The sequence below is a fragment of the Stegostoma tigrinum genome, chromosome 25, assembly GCF_030684315.1.
Source record: "Stegostoma tigrinum isolate sSteTig4 chromosome 25, sSteTig4.hap1, whole genome shotgun sequence".
NCBI lineage: Eukaryota > Metazoa > Chordata > Chondrichthyes > Orectolobiformes > Stegostomatidae > Stegostoma > Stegostoma tigrinum.
Genome location: NC_081378.1, coordinates 34,327,766 through 34,344,752, shown reverse-complemented (window position 1 = coordinate 34,344,752; position 16,987 = coordinate 34,327,766). Strand labels below are relative to the sequence as shown.

General features: G+C 43.3%; 2 protein-coding genes across 6 annotated transcripts in view; one reads left to right on the top strand and one right to left on the bottom strand.

Moving 5' to 3' along the window:
* Positions 1 to 5,241, top strand: part of trmu (tRNA 5-methylaminomethyl-2-thiouridylate methyltransferase) — a 66,234-nt gene extending 60,993 nt beyond the window's left edge. The window contains exon 13 of the transcript XR_007249753.2: positions 4,346 to 5,241. The gene's annotated coding sequence lies outside the window, so the exon portion shown is untranslated. The remainder of the gene's footprint in view (positions 1 to 4,345) is intronic.
* celsr1a (cadherin EGF LAG seven-pass G-type receptor 1a) overlaps positions 1 to 16,987 on the bottom strand; it is a 329,568-nt gene that overhangs the window by 9,871 nt on the left and 302,710 nt on the right. For 4 of the 5 annotated variants that reach the window (XM_048553751.2, XM_048553752.2, XM_059654625.1 and 1 more), the window contains exons 26-32: positions 16,229 to 16,403; positions 15,454 to 15,566; positions 15,043 to 15,122; positions 7,245 to 7,371; positions 4,993 to 5,118; positions 2,035 to 2,171; positions 424 to 524 (exon numbers count right to left, since the gene is read on the bottom strand). In XM_048553751.2, coding sequence (XP_048409708.2) covers positions 424 to 524; positions 2,035 to 2,171; positions 4,993 to 5,118; positions 7,245 to 7,371; positions 15,043 to 15,122; positions 15,454 to 15,566; positions 16,229 to 16,403 — 859 coding nt within the window. The remainder of the gene's footprint in view (positions 1 to 423; positions 525 to 2,034; positions 2,172 to 4,992; positions 5,119 to 7,244; positions 7,372 to 15,042; positions 15,123 to 15,453; positions 15,567 to 16,228; positions 16,404 to 16,987) is intronic. The other variant, XM_048553753.2, reaches the window with a different exon arrangement.

Genomic DNA, 16,987 nt, shown 5'->3' with positions numbered 1-16,987 from the left:
CCTGATTTACAGCATCCACAGCGCTTTCGATTTTTATTTAGCTAACTGAAAATCTTCAACCATTAAACAGTCCATTATTAATCACCCTCCAGAAGGTCATAGCATGAACTCTAATACCATTAGAAATTATAATACAATTGTATAAATAAGGACACGCAATGGTCCCAAAACATATAGGCTGATACTTTGAGATGAAGTTCTGATGACCAACCTGTAGAATGATTACAACTTTTAAACAAATCGCCACAGATATCATGAGACAGCAAAAGGAGTATTTACTGATGTACTTCAAATTGTTTGTATTTATTCTAAATTAGTAAGATTAGGTTCAGAGTATGACTAATCAATGTTGAAGCCTGTAAATAAAAATAAAAATGTATGTATAAACAACCCATACAGACTGATTAATCTGAAAAGCCTTACCATCAGGTTTCTTTATTTTTTTGTGGAATATTGAAGAATCTGGTTCTGTTTGGCCACCTTCAGCTTGACTTGACAGTAAACTCACTCTCTGAGCTTCTTCCCTGAGAAATGAAGAAGAACGCCTTCAGTATTAATACAACTTGGCCAAAATTCGCAAAACCAGTAGCTCACAGGCCAAACACCTCCCTAAGTAATAAGAAAACATTTTCCCTTTGCAGGGAAATTATGTCAGAGAGAAGGGTCACTACTGGAGTACAAAGGGGTATTTTCATTCTCAAAAAGCAGTTTTAGATCAATAAACACAAGGATCAGAGGGTAGAGGATCCAGAATCATTAACCTTGATCTTCATAAACCAACAAGAGGACTCTATTCCATTGCCTAAAGAGGGATTGATGGCTATCCAGATAGGAAACGAATATAAATCCAGTATTCATTCAGCTGGAGATAAATGGGCCACTCACATGATAATGAAAAGCTATCCACTATTTCTTGGGACAATTATAATAACTGGGAACAAGTTGTGATAGTCGAGAAAGCACCACAACATCTCCACTTCCTCAGGAAACTAAGGAAATTTGTCAGGTCCACAAGGACTCTTAGCAATTTTCATAGATATACCATAGGAAGCATGCTATCTGGATGCATCATAGCATGATATGGCAACTGCTCTTCCCTAAACTACAAAATACAGAGAGTTGTGAACACAGCTAACTCCATCAAACAAACCAACCTGTTATCCATTGATTCCATCTGTACTTTACACTGATTTGGAAAAGCAACTAACATAATCAAAGACCTCCACCCCATGCCGATTATACACTCTTCCACCTGCTTTTGTTGGGCAGAAGATATAAAAGTTTGAATACACGTACAAATAGATTCAAGAACAGCTTCTTCCCCGCTGTGATCAGACTTTTGAATGGACCTCTCAAATGTTAATTCTGATCTCTTTTCTCCGCACCCTCTCTGTGGCTGTAACACTGTATTCTGCACTCTGTTCTGCTACCCTGATCCACTTTGTATGGAACAATCTGCCCGTACAGCTTGCAAAAAAACACTTTTCACTGTATCTCAGGACATGTGACAATAAAATCAATGTGAACAAAGAATACATTGTACAAGAGAAAAATGATGTAAATCTAATGACTGGGGACAGTGATGGCACAAAATGTGAAATGGAAAAGAATTGCAATCACTAAATCGACATGAACAGTGTAGTTTTCAATCAATTAGCTGCAGGAGTTCTTCATCTTCTCCCAGTGGCTGATTGGATATTCCATGCTTCAGAAATAAAGGCGACAAGCATTGTCTTCTGTCGGTTAATTATGCAACCCTTTCCAGCTTTTTTACTGGATGGTTTCATCATACATAGGAGTCTCGTGTGGAGTCATGCAAATTTTTCAGCAGCCTCTCTTGTGCTCACAATGCTGTTATTCAATAATTAGTTGTGGAATTAGGTGACAAAAATGGAAGCATGTTAAAGAAACATTAATTGACAGCAAGCAGCATAAGTTAAGCAAATTAAAAGTACAATAGCAATATTCTATGCAATTGGTCATATTACAAATATGCCTGGATAGAGCAGAATCATGCACCTGCCACCCGATTACCTGCGTTTAGAAGCAATGCAGCTATTGTGGCTCTTGGCTGACCTGACAGTGCTGTCCATGGAGGCAGTGGATTCTCCAATAGCAGTGCGATACATTCGCCCTTCATCCACATATGTATTATTACAGTTGAGAGATCGCTGGAAGAGAGTGCAGACAATGTGATATGTTAAACCAGCCAGCACCTTTTAGTCACCAAGCATATTATTGAAAACAGGATGATCTAATTACCTCACTGACACTTGATACTTCCTGTGATGAACTGAGGTGTTGCTGAACTAATAGATGTTCTCTTCAATTGCATATCACCATTTGTCGTAATGAACCATTAGTTCTATCCTATTCATTATATTCAGAAAGTCATTCACAGGCCCTGATTTTGGTGCCTTAAGCATGTCATATTTTTGACAGCAGGTTTGGCACGCTGCAAGACCAAAAGACAAAATTAAAAGTAGCATTGAGTGCCTGCCAGTGATGCCAGTCTGTTGGCATTTTCAAGCAGGCCCTGTTTTAAGTGCTCTGTGTTAGAAACGGGTAGGAGCTGCATTATTGAAAATAAGTGGAGGTTTAGGGCCCTGATGCTGCTCTGGTGCAATTATGTGTGCCAGTGCTGAGCTAACCCACAAATCCTGACCAACAAGCATAGAAAAGGCAAAGCCAACATGACTTAAAGTGATCACTGAGAGTAGCACCAGGACAATAAAACATGATTTTTTGGCACCTTTCAAGCAGTGAAATGTACATTACTTTGTTCCAGCCATTCAAATTCCATGGCTGATAGCAGAATTAAAATTAATTCAAATTAAATGTTAAACAAAGCATGCATAACATTGTCAATTGTAAAAAACCCATCCGGTTCAGTAATGTCTGCCATCTTTACCTCTTCTGGCTCCAGGCCCAAAGCAATATGGCTGACTCCGAACTGCTCTTTGAAATAGCCAAGGAAGACACTTGGTATCAATTGCTAAAAATTCTCAATAAAGGAATAAAACCTGGCTTTGACTCAGGCTGCAGAAACAATAATGGCAAACCCAACCCTCTCAACTGTGCAAAGTTCTCGTTACTAACATCTAGGAGTTAATGCCAAGACTCTTAGCCTAGTGAAACAGCAGCCTGACTGAGTCATAATTATAGAATCACACCTTATACACAATACCCCTGGCAACACCACCACCACCCATGGGGATGTCCTGCCCTATCAGTTTACAACAGTACCAGATTTTAGAATTCTTCCTTCTACCTGCTTTCAGAAGTTTAGTAACCTCTCTACTAATGAGCACTCCCCACATGCTTTTCTTTTGACAAGTCAGGTTTTATAAACAATGGATTGTTTCCACAATTGCCTAACTTTACAGCTGTAAAGTTTCTCAATATTAGAGGTGTGACTGAAAATTGAATTTGATCAAAAGAAGATGTAATTCTGTTCTATCATTTTAGTTGGCATCAAGAGAGAATTGATCATAATTTTTATTGACAACACATACTGTTCTGATGCTTGCCAACTCATTGGAAAAGGTTTTGAAGAAGTGATTAACTCACTTTGCAATACTTCAGCAAGCCAGCATGAGAACAAAAATAAAATTTCCCTCTAGACAAAAAAAAAGTTGGTTGGCAGTTCCTGCATAAATGCAGCGCTTATAAAATTAACTGAGTAGTTACAATACTCGGCTCAGTTCAACTTATTGCAAAACTCACCAGAAAGATTTCTTTTCGAACATTGTGGTGCACATTTGGGCATATTACTGTTAATGGGATGTACTGTGCTTTTGAAATGTATTCCAAAAGGAGCATTCCTTTAGCTCGTGTACTTTACACTATGGAATTAAAACTGATTTTATGCAGAAAAAGACTAGGTTGGATACAAGTCGATTCTTTTTTTCTTTAGTTCTGAATGGTGAGCACTGAACTAAAGGACACCAGTATAAAATCAGTAAACCTGAAGAAAGGGGTCACAGATTAGCAGAAAACTACATCTTCCAGGGAAGTGACTATTTGAAACAAGATCAGTTAACACTATGGTAATTAACTGCACCAAAAACAGCCTGATGAATATCTATTTGAGAATTAGACTGAAACTCGCAAGGACTACCATATACATAAACCATTGAGTATTCTATGGAGCACAGTAGTGCCTGTGTTGCTTGGCTAATGGAAATGCCATCTGTGGAATGCAGTTGGTTAGGATTCAATAATGTGAGTTGTAATTACTGAATGATATTTGGGCGATTCGTTGGGTTGGGCAAAGGCCTCAGGAGAAATTTCACAGAACCTAGTGTTGTTAAAACTTTCATCTGTTGGTATTCACCTCCCTTAGGACATTAAATAAGAGCGGTTGACGTAACAATGGGCCAACGTGTGCATGATCAACCAAAAGATTGAACCTCATGGAGTCAACGGCCATTGACTTAAGTCTTCTCCAATAGGGAATGTTTAAATGTGGCTTCTCATGTTCTTAAAATTCAAATGACATCCAGCTGAGTTGTAATTACCAAGGGAGAAATACTGGATCAAACATTCAGCCAAAAATCGTCTGTCAAAATTTCATTCAGATACAATGATGCAAAATGCCTGAACAAAAGAATAATAGGAATAACAAACTTGGCTGACCCTAATGGAAGGAAATTAATAAAAGCTACAAGAGACTAGAATTTTCCAAGAGGATATAACATATCCGAATCCTGTGGATATGGAACATCTCTCTTCCTTTCTGCTTCCACACCAATTCCTCGGTTGCCATGTCTGGAAACCTTAGAACGCTTTCTCTCTCTCATCTTGTGTGTGCTGCCAATGAGCAGTTCACAGCATATTACTATCACCAAGATACATCTTCAGGAGCATTCAAATGAACTCCCTATTACCTCCCTATTACTATCTATGTTGAGAAAAATTTACTTGTTCGTGGATTATACAGCTTCAGTTCTTCAGATGAGGTGAGTGCCAAACAATATTTCAGCAACTTACTGATAAAACTGTGGTTCTGGTTAGTACTGTGTCATCTGCATGTTGCTTCTTTCCAGTGAATATATTCTTCAGACCTTTCCGAACTTCTTCGTTGAAAATACAGTGGCAGAAGAAAATGAAGAGACCCTGAAATCACAAAGCTGATAACTTACAATAAGTTATCTCAAAGATTTCTCACAAGTAGATCTGGTCACTTGTTCATATTGTGATATAGCTCTTATCCATGGATTAAAAAAAATTCCTCCTCAGTCTTGATGCTATCACATTGATACCTTGTAATTACAAGTGAAATTGATATTATTTTCATCTGTTGTTAAATTACATGGTGGAGATTTATAGTTTTAACAAGTGTATAAAATATTAAACTATGGAACCAATTTGCAAAGACCACATTTTTCTTCTTTCATTTGGATTGTGGACTAGAAGGGGAAAACAAAAATTGCGTTATGCCAAGGATGGTGGAAAATGGTGCTTCATTTTTAAAAACAAGTTTCTGGAACTCATTGTGAGTTGTGTTTACACTGTTGCTTTGCTCAAGCAGCAGAGTTAATGTTTGAGATCCAATAGCACCGTGGATGTGTGTTCACAGCATACAATGCCCAAAGACAGACTGTTGTTTGGTTTTTCAATCAGTTGTGAAGGCCAGGAGTCATTAGCATGACAACTCCTGTCTGAGCAGGCGGACAGCCTGTGCATGAACAATCAAGAGGCAGAAGGTCTCCTGTCTACAGGAGACAGCATCTCTCTTTATAGTTTTCTGAGGTGAAGCAACCAAGAACTGAAAGATAGCAAATGCTGGAAGAGATTAGCTATCAGCTTTTACCTCTAATCAGTGCCTGAGAATTTGAACAATGATTACGTCAACCACCCAGAATCTTCTGCAAATAATTCAAAAGACTTGGGAGGAGGAAGAGGGATACCTCATTAAAACCTGTCGACAGGTGCGACTGAAGGGAGTTTAGTCAACACCTTCCTCTGCCCATACTGTCCATATTTGTTTGTCTGTCTGTCTGCAGGTGTGCATACGTGTAGAGGAAGGAGATAGGGCTTAAGATAGAAGAGGTACAAACTGATAATTCCAACTTTGTTTTCCTGTGGTTTGAATGGTTTTATTTGCAATAATAGCAGCTTTTTGTCAACTATGGACACCTGGTCAGTGTTTCCTGTTAGCCCGAGTCCATCAGACAGCTAAGTTGGGGGACTTCGAACAACTTCATTGAAGCTTTAACTTTTGTGATAACACTACGAACAGTGAAGCCCAAGAATCAATGCATTTTCCCAAAAGTGTTCTAATGGCTCATTAGAAATTAAACAGTTGAAAAATCAATACTTTATTCAAAATTAAACTTCAGAAAGTCAAAAGTTTGACTTTGTATGAATTTAAAAAAAAGCACTTGCAAAATTACATTTAAACAAGTCGCCTATTGTTCCTGGGCACATGCATTGTTTAAATTATCTCAGCACACTGAAGTTAATCTGATATCAAATACATATTAAACTGCCCTAGTAATCAGTACAAGCCACTGTACTCCTGACGAAAATTGATAATTCTACCTTGTTCTTTATCATTTCTCAAATTTAAACGTAGATTAAAGTAATGTTTGTAAACCAGACTCCATTCATAAACATCAGTTTGTCCAGTAATCACTTTCATGCCATTTTTACTTCCAATGTCTTGCTGAAACACTATATCAAGTTCGATTTTTAGTGAAATATTTCTTAAAATGCTTCTCGTTGAACAATGCATTCCAGTGTAAATGGTCTTTTGTGTGATGACTAATAATGTGCCAGAAAGAGATGAATAAAAAGGAGTATTATGGATGTTTAAATTCACATCAACCCAGGAGCTCCAGGATATTGTAATACCAGTCAAGAGGTTGCTTCGGGTGAGCACAACCAGCCAGATTCTTGTATTTCTAAGAAGAGAGGTGTGGTAAGCTATTCATTTCGACTACAGAGAGTTCCTCACTTTAACAGCAAATGCTTGTATAAATCTGCAGCCTTCAAGTGCTGACAATACTTCAGGCAAAAAAAGGATAATTACTGACTATAGTAGCATGGAAACGGGAGAATGACATTCATTTAGCAGACAAGCACATGATTCAAGCCATGGATATTCTGATAGAACACCAAGTTTGCTTTTCAAATAATCTGCAATGAATTGAGTTACATGAAAGAAGCTCATATGTGGGGTCTATTCTCTGACAAAGTTATGCTGTAACATCCTGGTACATTGGTAGCTTTAATCTTACCTGGAAGCAACTGAAAATGGCAAATAGATAATGGAAGGTCATAGTATCATTATTCACTGCCATCAAACCCAGCAACCAAGTTGCGCTGATGAGAAGCAGCATAAGGAAAGCTGTCCTCAGGCCAGATCTAAAACAAAACAAATGTATCACATTCTGTGTTCAAAGATACAGAATAAGGTTTGCATCAGACTATCTTACTTTCGCTATTGATTTTTCTGTAACTTCTACTCCTTAAGCACTGTAAACTAAAGATTTAAATAATCTCTCTCATTGCGGAATTATTCTTAACAACCACAATCTTGCATTATACAATTCCCTTTGATAGCTATGCTATCTGTAGTGGTAACTGCTCACGAGTATGTATATTGTTCTTTTAAAAATTAATCCTGGAAGTTTCTTCTCTTAATTATTTAATCTGTCCCAACTAAGTTCCGTTAAAATAATGGGTTGGATACACAAAACCTGGATATAGACACTGGATGACAAAATAAAGATACAAGTTAATTTTACTTTGACAAAACAACTGAGTGTCAAGATCACGGTTTGATCCCAAATCTGTAATAATAGCGTAATTATGGTCGGGGATTTTAACTTTTCAAACTTGGACTGGAACTGCGATAGTGTTAAGGGCCTGGATGGAGAGGAATTTGTTAAGTTTGTACAAAAAAATTTCCTGATTCATTATGTGGACGTACCTACTAGAGAAGGAGCAAAACTTGACCTTCCCTTAGTAAATAAGGCAGGGCAGGTGACTCAGGGATCAGCAGGGAAGCAAACTGGGGCCAGTGATCAAAATGCTATTTATTTCAAAAGTGTTGGAAAAGGATCGACCTGATTTAAACGTTCTAAGCTGGAGGAAGGCTAATTTTAACAGTGTTGGGCAAGAATTTTCAAAAGTTGTTTGGGGAGGGCAAATGTTTGCAGGTAAAGGGACAGCTGGAAAATGGGAAGCCTCCACAAAATGAGATGTCGAGAGTGCGGAGACAGAATGTTCCTGTTAGGGCGAAGGGCAAGGCTGGCAGGTATAGGGAGTGCTGGATGACTAGAGAAAGAGGTTTTTGTCAAGAAAAAGAAGGAAGCATATATCAGGTACATGCAGCAGGGATCAAGTGAATCCCTGGAAGAGCATAAAAGCGGTAGGCGTATACTTAACAGGGAAATCAGGATGTAAGAAAAAAAGGACATGAGGTAGCTTTGGCAAAAAGGGTTAAGGAGAATTCAAAGGGATTCTACAAATATATTAAGTACAAAAAAGAGTAACCAGGGAGAGAATAGGGCCCCTTAAAGGTCAACAAGGTCAGCTATGTGTGGAACCACAGGAGATAGAGGAGATAGTAAGTAAATATTTTGTATCAGTGTTACTGTGGAGGAGGATATGGAAGTTAGAGAACGTAGGGAAATGATATCGCCATCTTGAAAAATGTCCATATTACAGAGGAGGAGGTGCTAATGCCTGTAAACACATGAAGGTGTATAAATCCCCAGGAGCTGATCCCCAGGAAGCTAGCAAAGTGATAGCTGATCCCCTTGCTGAGATATTTGTAACATCGATAGCCGTAGGAGAAGTGCCAAGTCTGGAGTCTGTCGAACGTGGTGCCACCATTTGAGAAAGGGAACTATAGACGGGTCAGCCTGACATCAGTGATGGGCATATTGTTGGAGGGGCTCCTGAGGTGCAGGATTTACATGTATTTGGAAAGGCAAGGACTGATTAGGGATAGTCAACATGGTTTTGTGCGTGGAAAATAGTGCCTCACTAACTTGATTGAGTTTTTTGAAGAAGTAATGAAGAGGGCTGAAGAATGAAGAATGGTGGATGCCATATTTATGGACTTCAGTAAGGTGCTCGACAAGGTTCCACAAGGTAGACTAGTTAGCAAGGTTAGATCACATGGAATACAGGGAGAACTAGCCATTTGGATACATAAGTCGCTCGAAGGTAGGAGACAGAAAGCGGTAGTGGAAGCTTGCTTTGCAGACTGAAGGCCTGTGACCAGAGGTGTGCCACAAAATTTGGTGCTGGGTCCACTGCTACTTGTCATTTATATAAATGATTTGGATGTGTGTATAAGGGGTATAGTTAGTAAGTTTGCAGATGACAACAAAATTGGTGGTGTAGTGGACAGTGAAGAAAGTTACGTCAAACTACAAGGGGATCTTGATCAAGGGGCCAATGGGCGAAGGAGTGGCAGATGAAGTTTAATTTAGATAAATGTGAGGTGTTGCATTTTGGAAATCCAAATTAGGGCAGGACTTTTACACTTAATGGTAAAGTCCTGGGGAATGTCACTGAACAAACAGACATTCGAGTGCAGGTTCATAGTTCCTTGAAAGTGGCGTCGCAGGTAGATAGGATATTGAAGAAGGCATTTGGTATGCTCGCCTTTATTGGTCAGTATAGGAGCTGGGAGGTCATGTTGCAGCTGTACAGGACATTGGGAAGGCCACTATTGGAATACTGCATTCAGTTCTGGTCTCCCTGCTATAGAAAGGATGCTGTGAAACTTGAAAGGGTTCAGTAAAGAAGTACAAGATGTTTCCAAGGTTGGAGGGTTTGAACTATATGGAGAAGCTGAATAGCCTGAGGTTATTTTTCCTGGAGCATTGGAGGCTGAGGGGTGACCTTACAGAAGTTTATAAAGTAATGAGGGGCATGGAGAGGGTGAATAGCCAAGGCCTTTTCCCGAGATAGGGGAGTCCAAAACTGGAAGGTGTAGATTTAAGATAAGACGGGAAAGAATAAAAGGGACTTGAGTGGCAGCCTTTTCACATTGAGGGTGGTAAATGCTTGCCACAGGAAGTGATGGAGACTGATACAATTACAACATTAAAAAGACATTGGGATAGATATAAGAAGAGGAAGCCTTACCTCACTACCACCGCTTTACTTACTCTTACTGCATGTATTTGTAGAGGTGCATTTCTTAAAATGCAACGTTCTGCAAGCTGTAACTAATAGCGTGTAATGGGATGAAAATGAGGCTCAGTGATTTGTTAGTTACATTAATGGCTTGAATGCACTGAAGCTAAATCTGCAGATAATATAAAGATGAGAAAGAAACTCTGCAGGGGTTACAGATTGGTGAAGGGAGTGGGCAATAATTTAATAGATGGAGTATCATGTGGAAAAATGTGAGGCTATCCACTTCGGCAAGAAGAATGTAAAGAGATTGTAGAGATCAGCATTGCAAAGATATCTAGGTGACTTTGCACACAGTATAAATCATTGGGATAGCAACTGGAATACAGGCAATTATTGCAAGGGAGGTAGAGTATTAAAGTAGGAAAGTCTTATGAAAACTGCAAAGGACTGCAGCTAAAGTGCTGTGTATGGTTTTGGTCCCCTGGGGTGGGTGGGGAACATATGCTGGAAACATTTCAGAGAATTCCAAGATAATAAAATGTGAGGCTGGATGAACACAGCAGGCCAAGCAGCATCTCAGGAGCACAAAAGCTGACGTTTCGGGCCTAGACCCTTCATCAGAGAGGGGAATGGGGTGAGGGAACTGGAATAAATAGGGAGAGAGGGGGAGGCGGACCGAAGATGGAGAGTAAAGAAGATAGGTGGAGAGAGTGTAGGTGGGGAGGTAGGGAGGGGATAGGTCAGTCCAGGGAAGACGGACAGATCAAGGAGGTGGGATGAGGTTAGTAGGTAGCTGGGGGTGCGGCTTGGGGTGGGAGGAAGGGATGGGTGAGAGGAAGAACCGGTTAGGGAGGCAGAGACAGGTTGGACTGGTTTTGGGATGCAGTGGGTGGGGGGTAAGAGCTGGGCTGGTTGTGTGGTGCAGTGGGGGGAGGGGACGAACTGGGCTGGTTTAGGGATGCGGTGGGGGAAGGGGAGATTTTGAAACTGGTGAAGTCCACATTGATACCATTAGGCTGCAGGGTTCCCAGGCAGAATATGAGTTGCTGTTCCTACAACCTTCGGGTGGCATCACTGTGGCACTGCAGGAGGCCCATGATGGACATGTCATCTAGAGAATGGGAGGGGGAGTGGAAATGGTTTGCGACTGGGAGGTGCAGTTGTTTGTTGCGAACTGAGCGGAGGTGTTCTGCAAAGCGGTCCCCAAGCCTCCGCTTGGTTTCCCCAATGTAGAGGAAGCCGCACCAGGTACCATGAGGACACGGCCGGAGACCCCACCGATGACGTCACATCCGCCTCCGCCGGCCACAGAACTTCCGGAACCGCTGCTGCAGTCACCACCTCCACGTCCAGGTACAACACTCCACACACCACCCTCACCGCAGCTGCCGCCCACCCCGATCCTCCAACCGCCGACGGAACCCCGCCCACGGTCGACGCCGACGGAACCCCGCCCACGGTCGACGCCGACGGAACCCTGCCCACGGCCGACGCCAACGGAACCCCGCCCACGGCCGACGCCAATGGAACCCCGCCCATGGCCGACGGAACCCCGCCCACGGCCGACGACCTCATCGCTCCGCCCACAACCTCCACAGCCAGCAACCCCAGAGAAGACAGCCACAATGAGCCCTGCCGCATCTTCACCATCCCCCCAGATGTCCCACTGACTGAGGACGAACGGTCAGTCCTTAGCAAGGGGCTCACGTTTGTCCCCCTACAACCACACATCAACGAATACCAGTCACGGTTGGACATAGAGCAGTTTTTCCGCCGTCTTCGCCTCCATGCCTACTTCTTCAACCGGGAACCCAACCCTCCTTCCACTGACCCCTTCACCCGCTTCCAACACAAGTCCTCCTCCTGGACACCACCCCCAGGCCTCCTACCCTCCCTCGACCTCTTCATCTCCAACTGCCGTCGAGACATTAACCGCCTCAACCTCTCCACCCCTCTCACCCACTCCAACCTCTCCCCCGCAGAACGGGCAGCCCTCCGCTCCCTCCGCTCCAACCCCAACCTCACCATCAAACCCGCAGACAAGGGTGGCGCAGTGGTAGTATGGCGCACTGACCTCTACATCGCCGAGGCCAGACGCCAACTCTCCGACACCACCTCCTACCGCCTCCTCGATCATGACCCCACACCCGAGCACCAAACCATCATCTCCAACACCATTCACGACCTCATCACCACAGGGGACCTCCCACCCACAGCCTCCAACCTCACTGTTCCCCAACCCCGCACGGCCCGTTTCTATCTCCTTCCCAAAATCCACAAACCTGCCTGCCCTGGTCGACCCATCGTCTCAGCCTGCTCCTGCCCCACCGAACTCATCTCCACCTATCTGGACACAATTTTCTCCCCTTTGGTCCAGGAACTCCCCACCTACATCCGTGACACCACCCATGCCCTCCACCTCCTCCAGGACTTCCAATTCCCTGGCCCCCAACACCTCATATTCACCATGGACGTCCAGTCCCTGTTCACCTGCATTCCGCATGGAGATGGCCTCAAGGCCCTCCGCTTCTTCCTGTCCCGCAGGCCCGACCAGTACCCCTCCACAGACACTCTCATCCGCCTAGCTGAACTCGTCCTCACACTCAACAACTTCTCTTTTGACTCCTCCCACTTCCTACAGACTAAGGGGGTGGCCATGGGAACCCGCATGGGCCCCAGCTATGCCTGCCTCTTTGTAGGTTACGTGGAACAGTCCCTCTTCCGCACCTACACAGGCCCCAAACCCCACCTCTTCCTCCGGTACATTGATGACTGTATCGGCGCCGCCTCTTGCTCTCCAGAGGAGCTCGAACAGTTCATCCACTTCACCAACACCTTCCACCCCAACCTTCAGTTCACCTGGGCCATCTCCAGCACATCCCTCACCTTCCTGGACCTCTCAGTCTCCATCTCAGGCAACCAGCTTGTAACTGATGTCCATTTCAAGCCCACCAACTCCCACAGCTACCTAGAATACACCTCCTCCCACCCACCGTCCTGCAAAAATTCCATCCCCTATTCCCAATTCCTCCGCCTCCGCCGCATCTGCTCCCACGATAGGACATTCCACTCCCGCACATCCCAGATGTCCAAGTTCTTTAAGGACCGCAACTTTCCCCCCACAGTGATCGAGAACGCCCTTGACCGCGTCTCCCGTATTTCCCGCAACACATCCCTCACACCCCGCCCCCGCCACAACCTCCCCAAGAGGATCCCCCTCGTTCTCACACACCACCCTACCAACCTCCGGATACAACGCATCATCCTCCGACACTTCCGCCATTTACAATCCGACCCCACCACCCAAGACATTTTTCCATCCCCTCCCCTGTCAGCTTTCCGGAGAGACCACTCTCTCCGTGACTCCCTTGTTCGCTCCACACTGCCCTCCAACCCCACCACACCCAGCACCTTCGCCTGCAACCGCAGGAAATGCTACACTTGTCCCCACACCTCCTCCCTCACCCCTATCCCAGGCCCCAAGATGACATTCCACATTAAGCAGAGGTTCACCTGCACATCTGCCAATGTGGTATACTGCATCCACTGTACCCGGTGCGGCTTCCTCTACATTGGGGAAACCAAGCGGAGGCTTGGGGACCGCTTTGCAGAACACCTCCGCTCAGTTCGCAACAAACAACTGCACCTCCCAGTCGCAAACCATTTCCACTCCCCCTCCCATTCTCTAGATGACATGTCCATCATGGGCCTCCTGCAGTGCCACAATGATGCCACCCGAAGGTTGCAGGAACAGCAACTCATATTCCGCCTGGGAACCCTGCAGCCATATGGTATCAATGTGGACTTCACCAGTTTCAAAATCTCCCCTTCCCCTACTGCATCCCTAAACCAGCCCAGTTCGTCCCCTCCCCCCACTGCACCACACAACCAGCCCAGCTCTTCCCCCCCACCCACTGCATCCCAAAACCAGTCCAACCTGTCTCTGCCTCGCTAACCAGTTCTTCCTCTCACCCATCCCTTCCTCCCACACCAAGCCGCACCCCCAGCTACCTACTAACCTCATCCCACCTCCTTGACCTGTCCGTCTTCCCTGGACTGACCTATCCCCTCCCTACCTCCCCACCTACACTCTCTCCACCTATCTTCTTTACTCTCCATCTTCGGTCCGCCTCCCCCTCTCTCCCTATTTATTCCAGTTCCCTCACCCCATTCCCCTCTCTGATGAAGGGTCTAGGCCCGAAACGTCAGCTTTTGTGCTCCTGAGATGCTGCTTGGCCTGCTGTGTTCATCCAGCCTCACATTTTATTATCTTGGAAATCTCCAGCATCTGCAGTTCCCATTATCTCTGATACATTTCAGAGAATGCTCACTTTGCTAGTTCCTGGGCTGAATAGTTGTCTTATGTGGTTGAGCAGGTTAAGCCAAACTCATTGGAGTTTAGAAGAATGGAAGTTGATTTTGTTGTTAACACCACAGGGTTTAACAAGAGGCACTTGAAGGATGTTTTCCTTGGTGGGGGTGGGGGACACAGTTGAAATGTTTAGAATTCTCTTACTCAGCAAGCAATGGAGACTGGGCCACTGGATGTATTGAATTCTGCATAAGAGAAATGTTGGATTAACATGGGAGTTAAGGGTAATGGGAGACAAGCTGAAAAAGTGGAATTGAGGCCACAAGAGAGGAGGCTTGAAAGGCCAAATAACCTACTCCTGTTTCTTATGTTTCTATGCTCAGCCAGTCATTCTTACTGATATTATTGACAGTTTGAGATAAATCTGTGCTGAAATATGGACAGTTTTTGTCACCATCTACAACAAATAATCTCAAATTCAGGAACAATCACAATATCAAAAATCAAATAGAAAAATGGCATCTTTGTATATTGACTTCTGAAAATATTGCAAAGGCTCTAAAAGGTGCCTGGATAGCAATCACTGTCAATGAAGTGCAGAAAAATGTCGATGCAAAACTCACATGATACCAGTCTTTTCAAAACTCCTGTGCCTAGGTCCACAAGATGCTTTGGCAGCTAGTATGAAGATGACAATATTTATCTGAGGTAATAGAAATTTAAGGTAAATTAAACCTCACATATTTTGAGGAAAGCACAGCTGCTAAGACAACAAACAGGTGATAACCAAATCCAAAAGATGGGAGTAGTATTTTGTTTTTCCATAGTAGCATCACAAGTCAGCATGAGGATAGAATCAGAGGAAGTTGTTGCTAAGGTTAGTAAGAAAAAAAAGACATCAATGTGTATTTCTATATTTTACCAAAATAAATGTTTATTTTAAAACACTGTCAAACAAAATGAGAAATGGCTTTAACCACCGCAGAGATATGGTTCCACAATATTGAGTGTGAATGGTGATGAAGGGTACTTACAATGACTACGACACAGATTGGGCCGGCAAAGCTCCAGATCAGGGTGTCGTGGACAGATAACCAGCAGAAGTCAGGGTTCCCATATCCCTGTGGATCCAACCCCATAGCCAAACCTGAAAGTTACAGGAAACAATTCCTTTCTTTAATCTCTCCCCATGTATAAAGTGTTCCCATGCCCACTGACTATGAAGACAGCATCACTTCTCTCAATATTACAAATGCTAGAAATCTGACATCAAAACAATGAAGTGCTGTAAACACTCAACAAGTCAGCCAGCATCTATATAGAAGGTGAGGTAGATTCAACTATTTACATCAATTATGCGTCATCAGAATCCACCAGAAACTTAGCTCTCGGTTCTCAAAATCCTGGGAGGTAAATTTTGACTCTGTTCTGTAAAGGAGGAATGCAAATTGACATCCTGTTTCACAACTTTGCTGACTTTTACTTTCATTGAAGTCAATTCAGTCGCACCTATGTTGCATCCCTGCGCAAAATCAAAATCTACCTCAGCGAATGAGACCAAACAAAGTCAGAAGCGCTTCACATTTTGCTGCTATCTGAACCACACAGCTGCTAACTCACAAGTTGTTTCAGTCAATAATCAGGAGTCAGGATACTTGTTATAATGAAATAAAGACAAAATGCTGCAGAAACACAGCATCTTTGGAGAGAAAAACAGAGTTAATGTTTCAAGTCCAGTGAAGGATCACTGATACAGCACTTAGTCTGTGTCTCAGACTTCCAACATCCACAGTTCTTTGTTCAATTTACCTGTTATAATGGCGGGAATCCCCCATCCAATGGTGTAGTAGAATCTCATCTGTCCATGATTCACATTCCTGAGGTCAGTCAGCATGCGGTAAATATGTAGACCTTCCACAAATGTCCAGGCAAAGGTACAGAGGTAGAAATAATGCAGTAAGAGGGCGATCACACTGCAGACAAACTGCAAGAGAAAGGTTAGTGCTGAAACATCAGAAACTTACTTTTTGCTTTTCTATAACTGCTGGCATGGCCCAGCAGTAGCACTTTCACATAAGCATAACCTATGCTGTCAAGACAGTATATGAAAGAATTCCCCTCTTGTGGTGTAATGATAGTATCCCTATCTTTAAGCTAGGAGGGCTGGGATCAAGTCCTACCTGTTCCAGAGGAGTCTAACAGCTTAATAAGAAAAACATTCTTTTATTTATTTTTTAAAATTTTTTTTATTATAAAAAAAATTAAGTGCTCTTGAGGCACAGTTACACTGTCCCAGTAGCTAGAATATCCAGGTTCAAGTCCCACTTGCCACATCTTTGTGTGTCTAAACAGGCAACTTAAAAATACCAGCACCAGTAGAAGAATGGTGCAAGATTGGCACTTTCAGCCTTCTGATCAGGTGTTAAGTCTTATCTCCCAATCCTACGGAAGTCAAAGAAAACAGTCTGAGGTGTAATAAATTGCTCTGTAAGTACTTAGTACTGCTCTTAGTACCATAATGATGTTTTAAATAAAATACAAGCATTATTGTGAAAGTTTTCCAAAGTG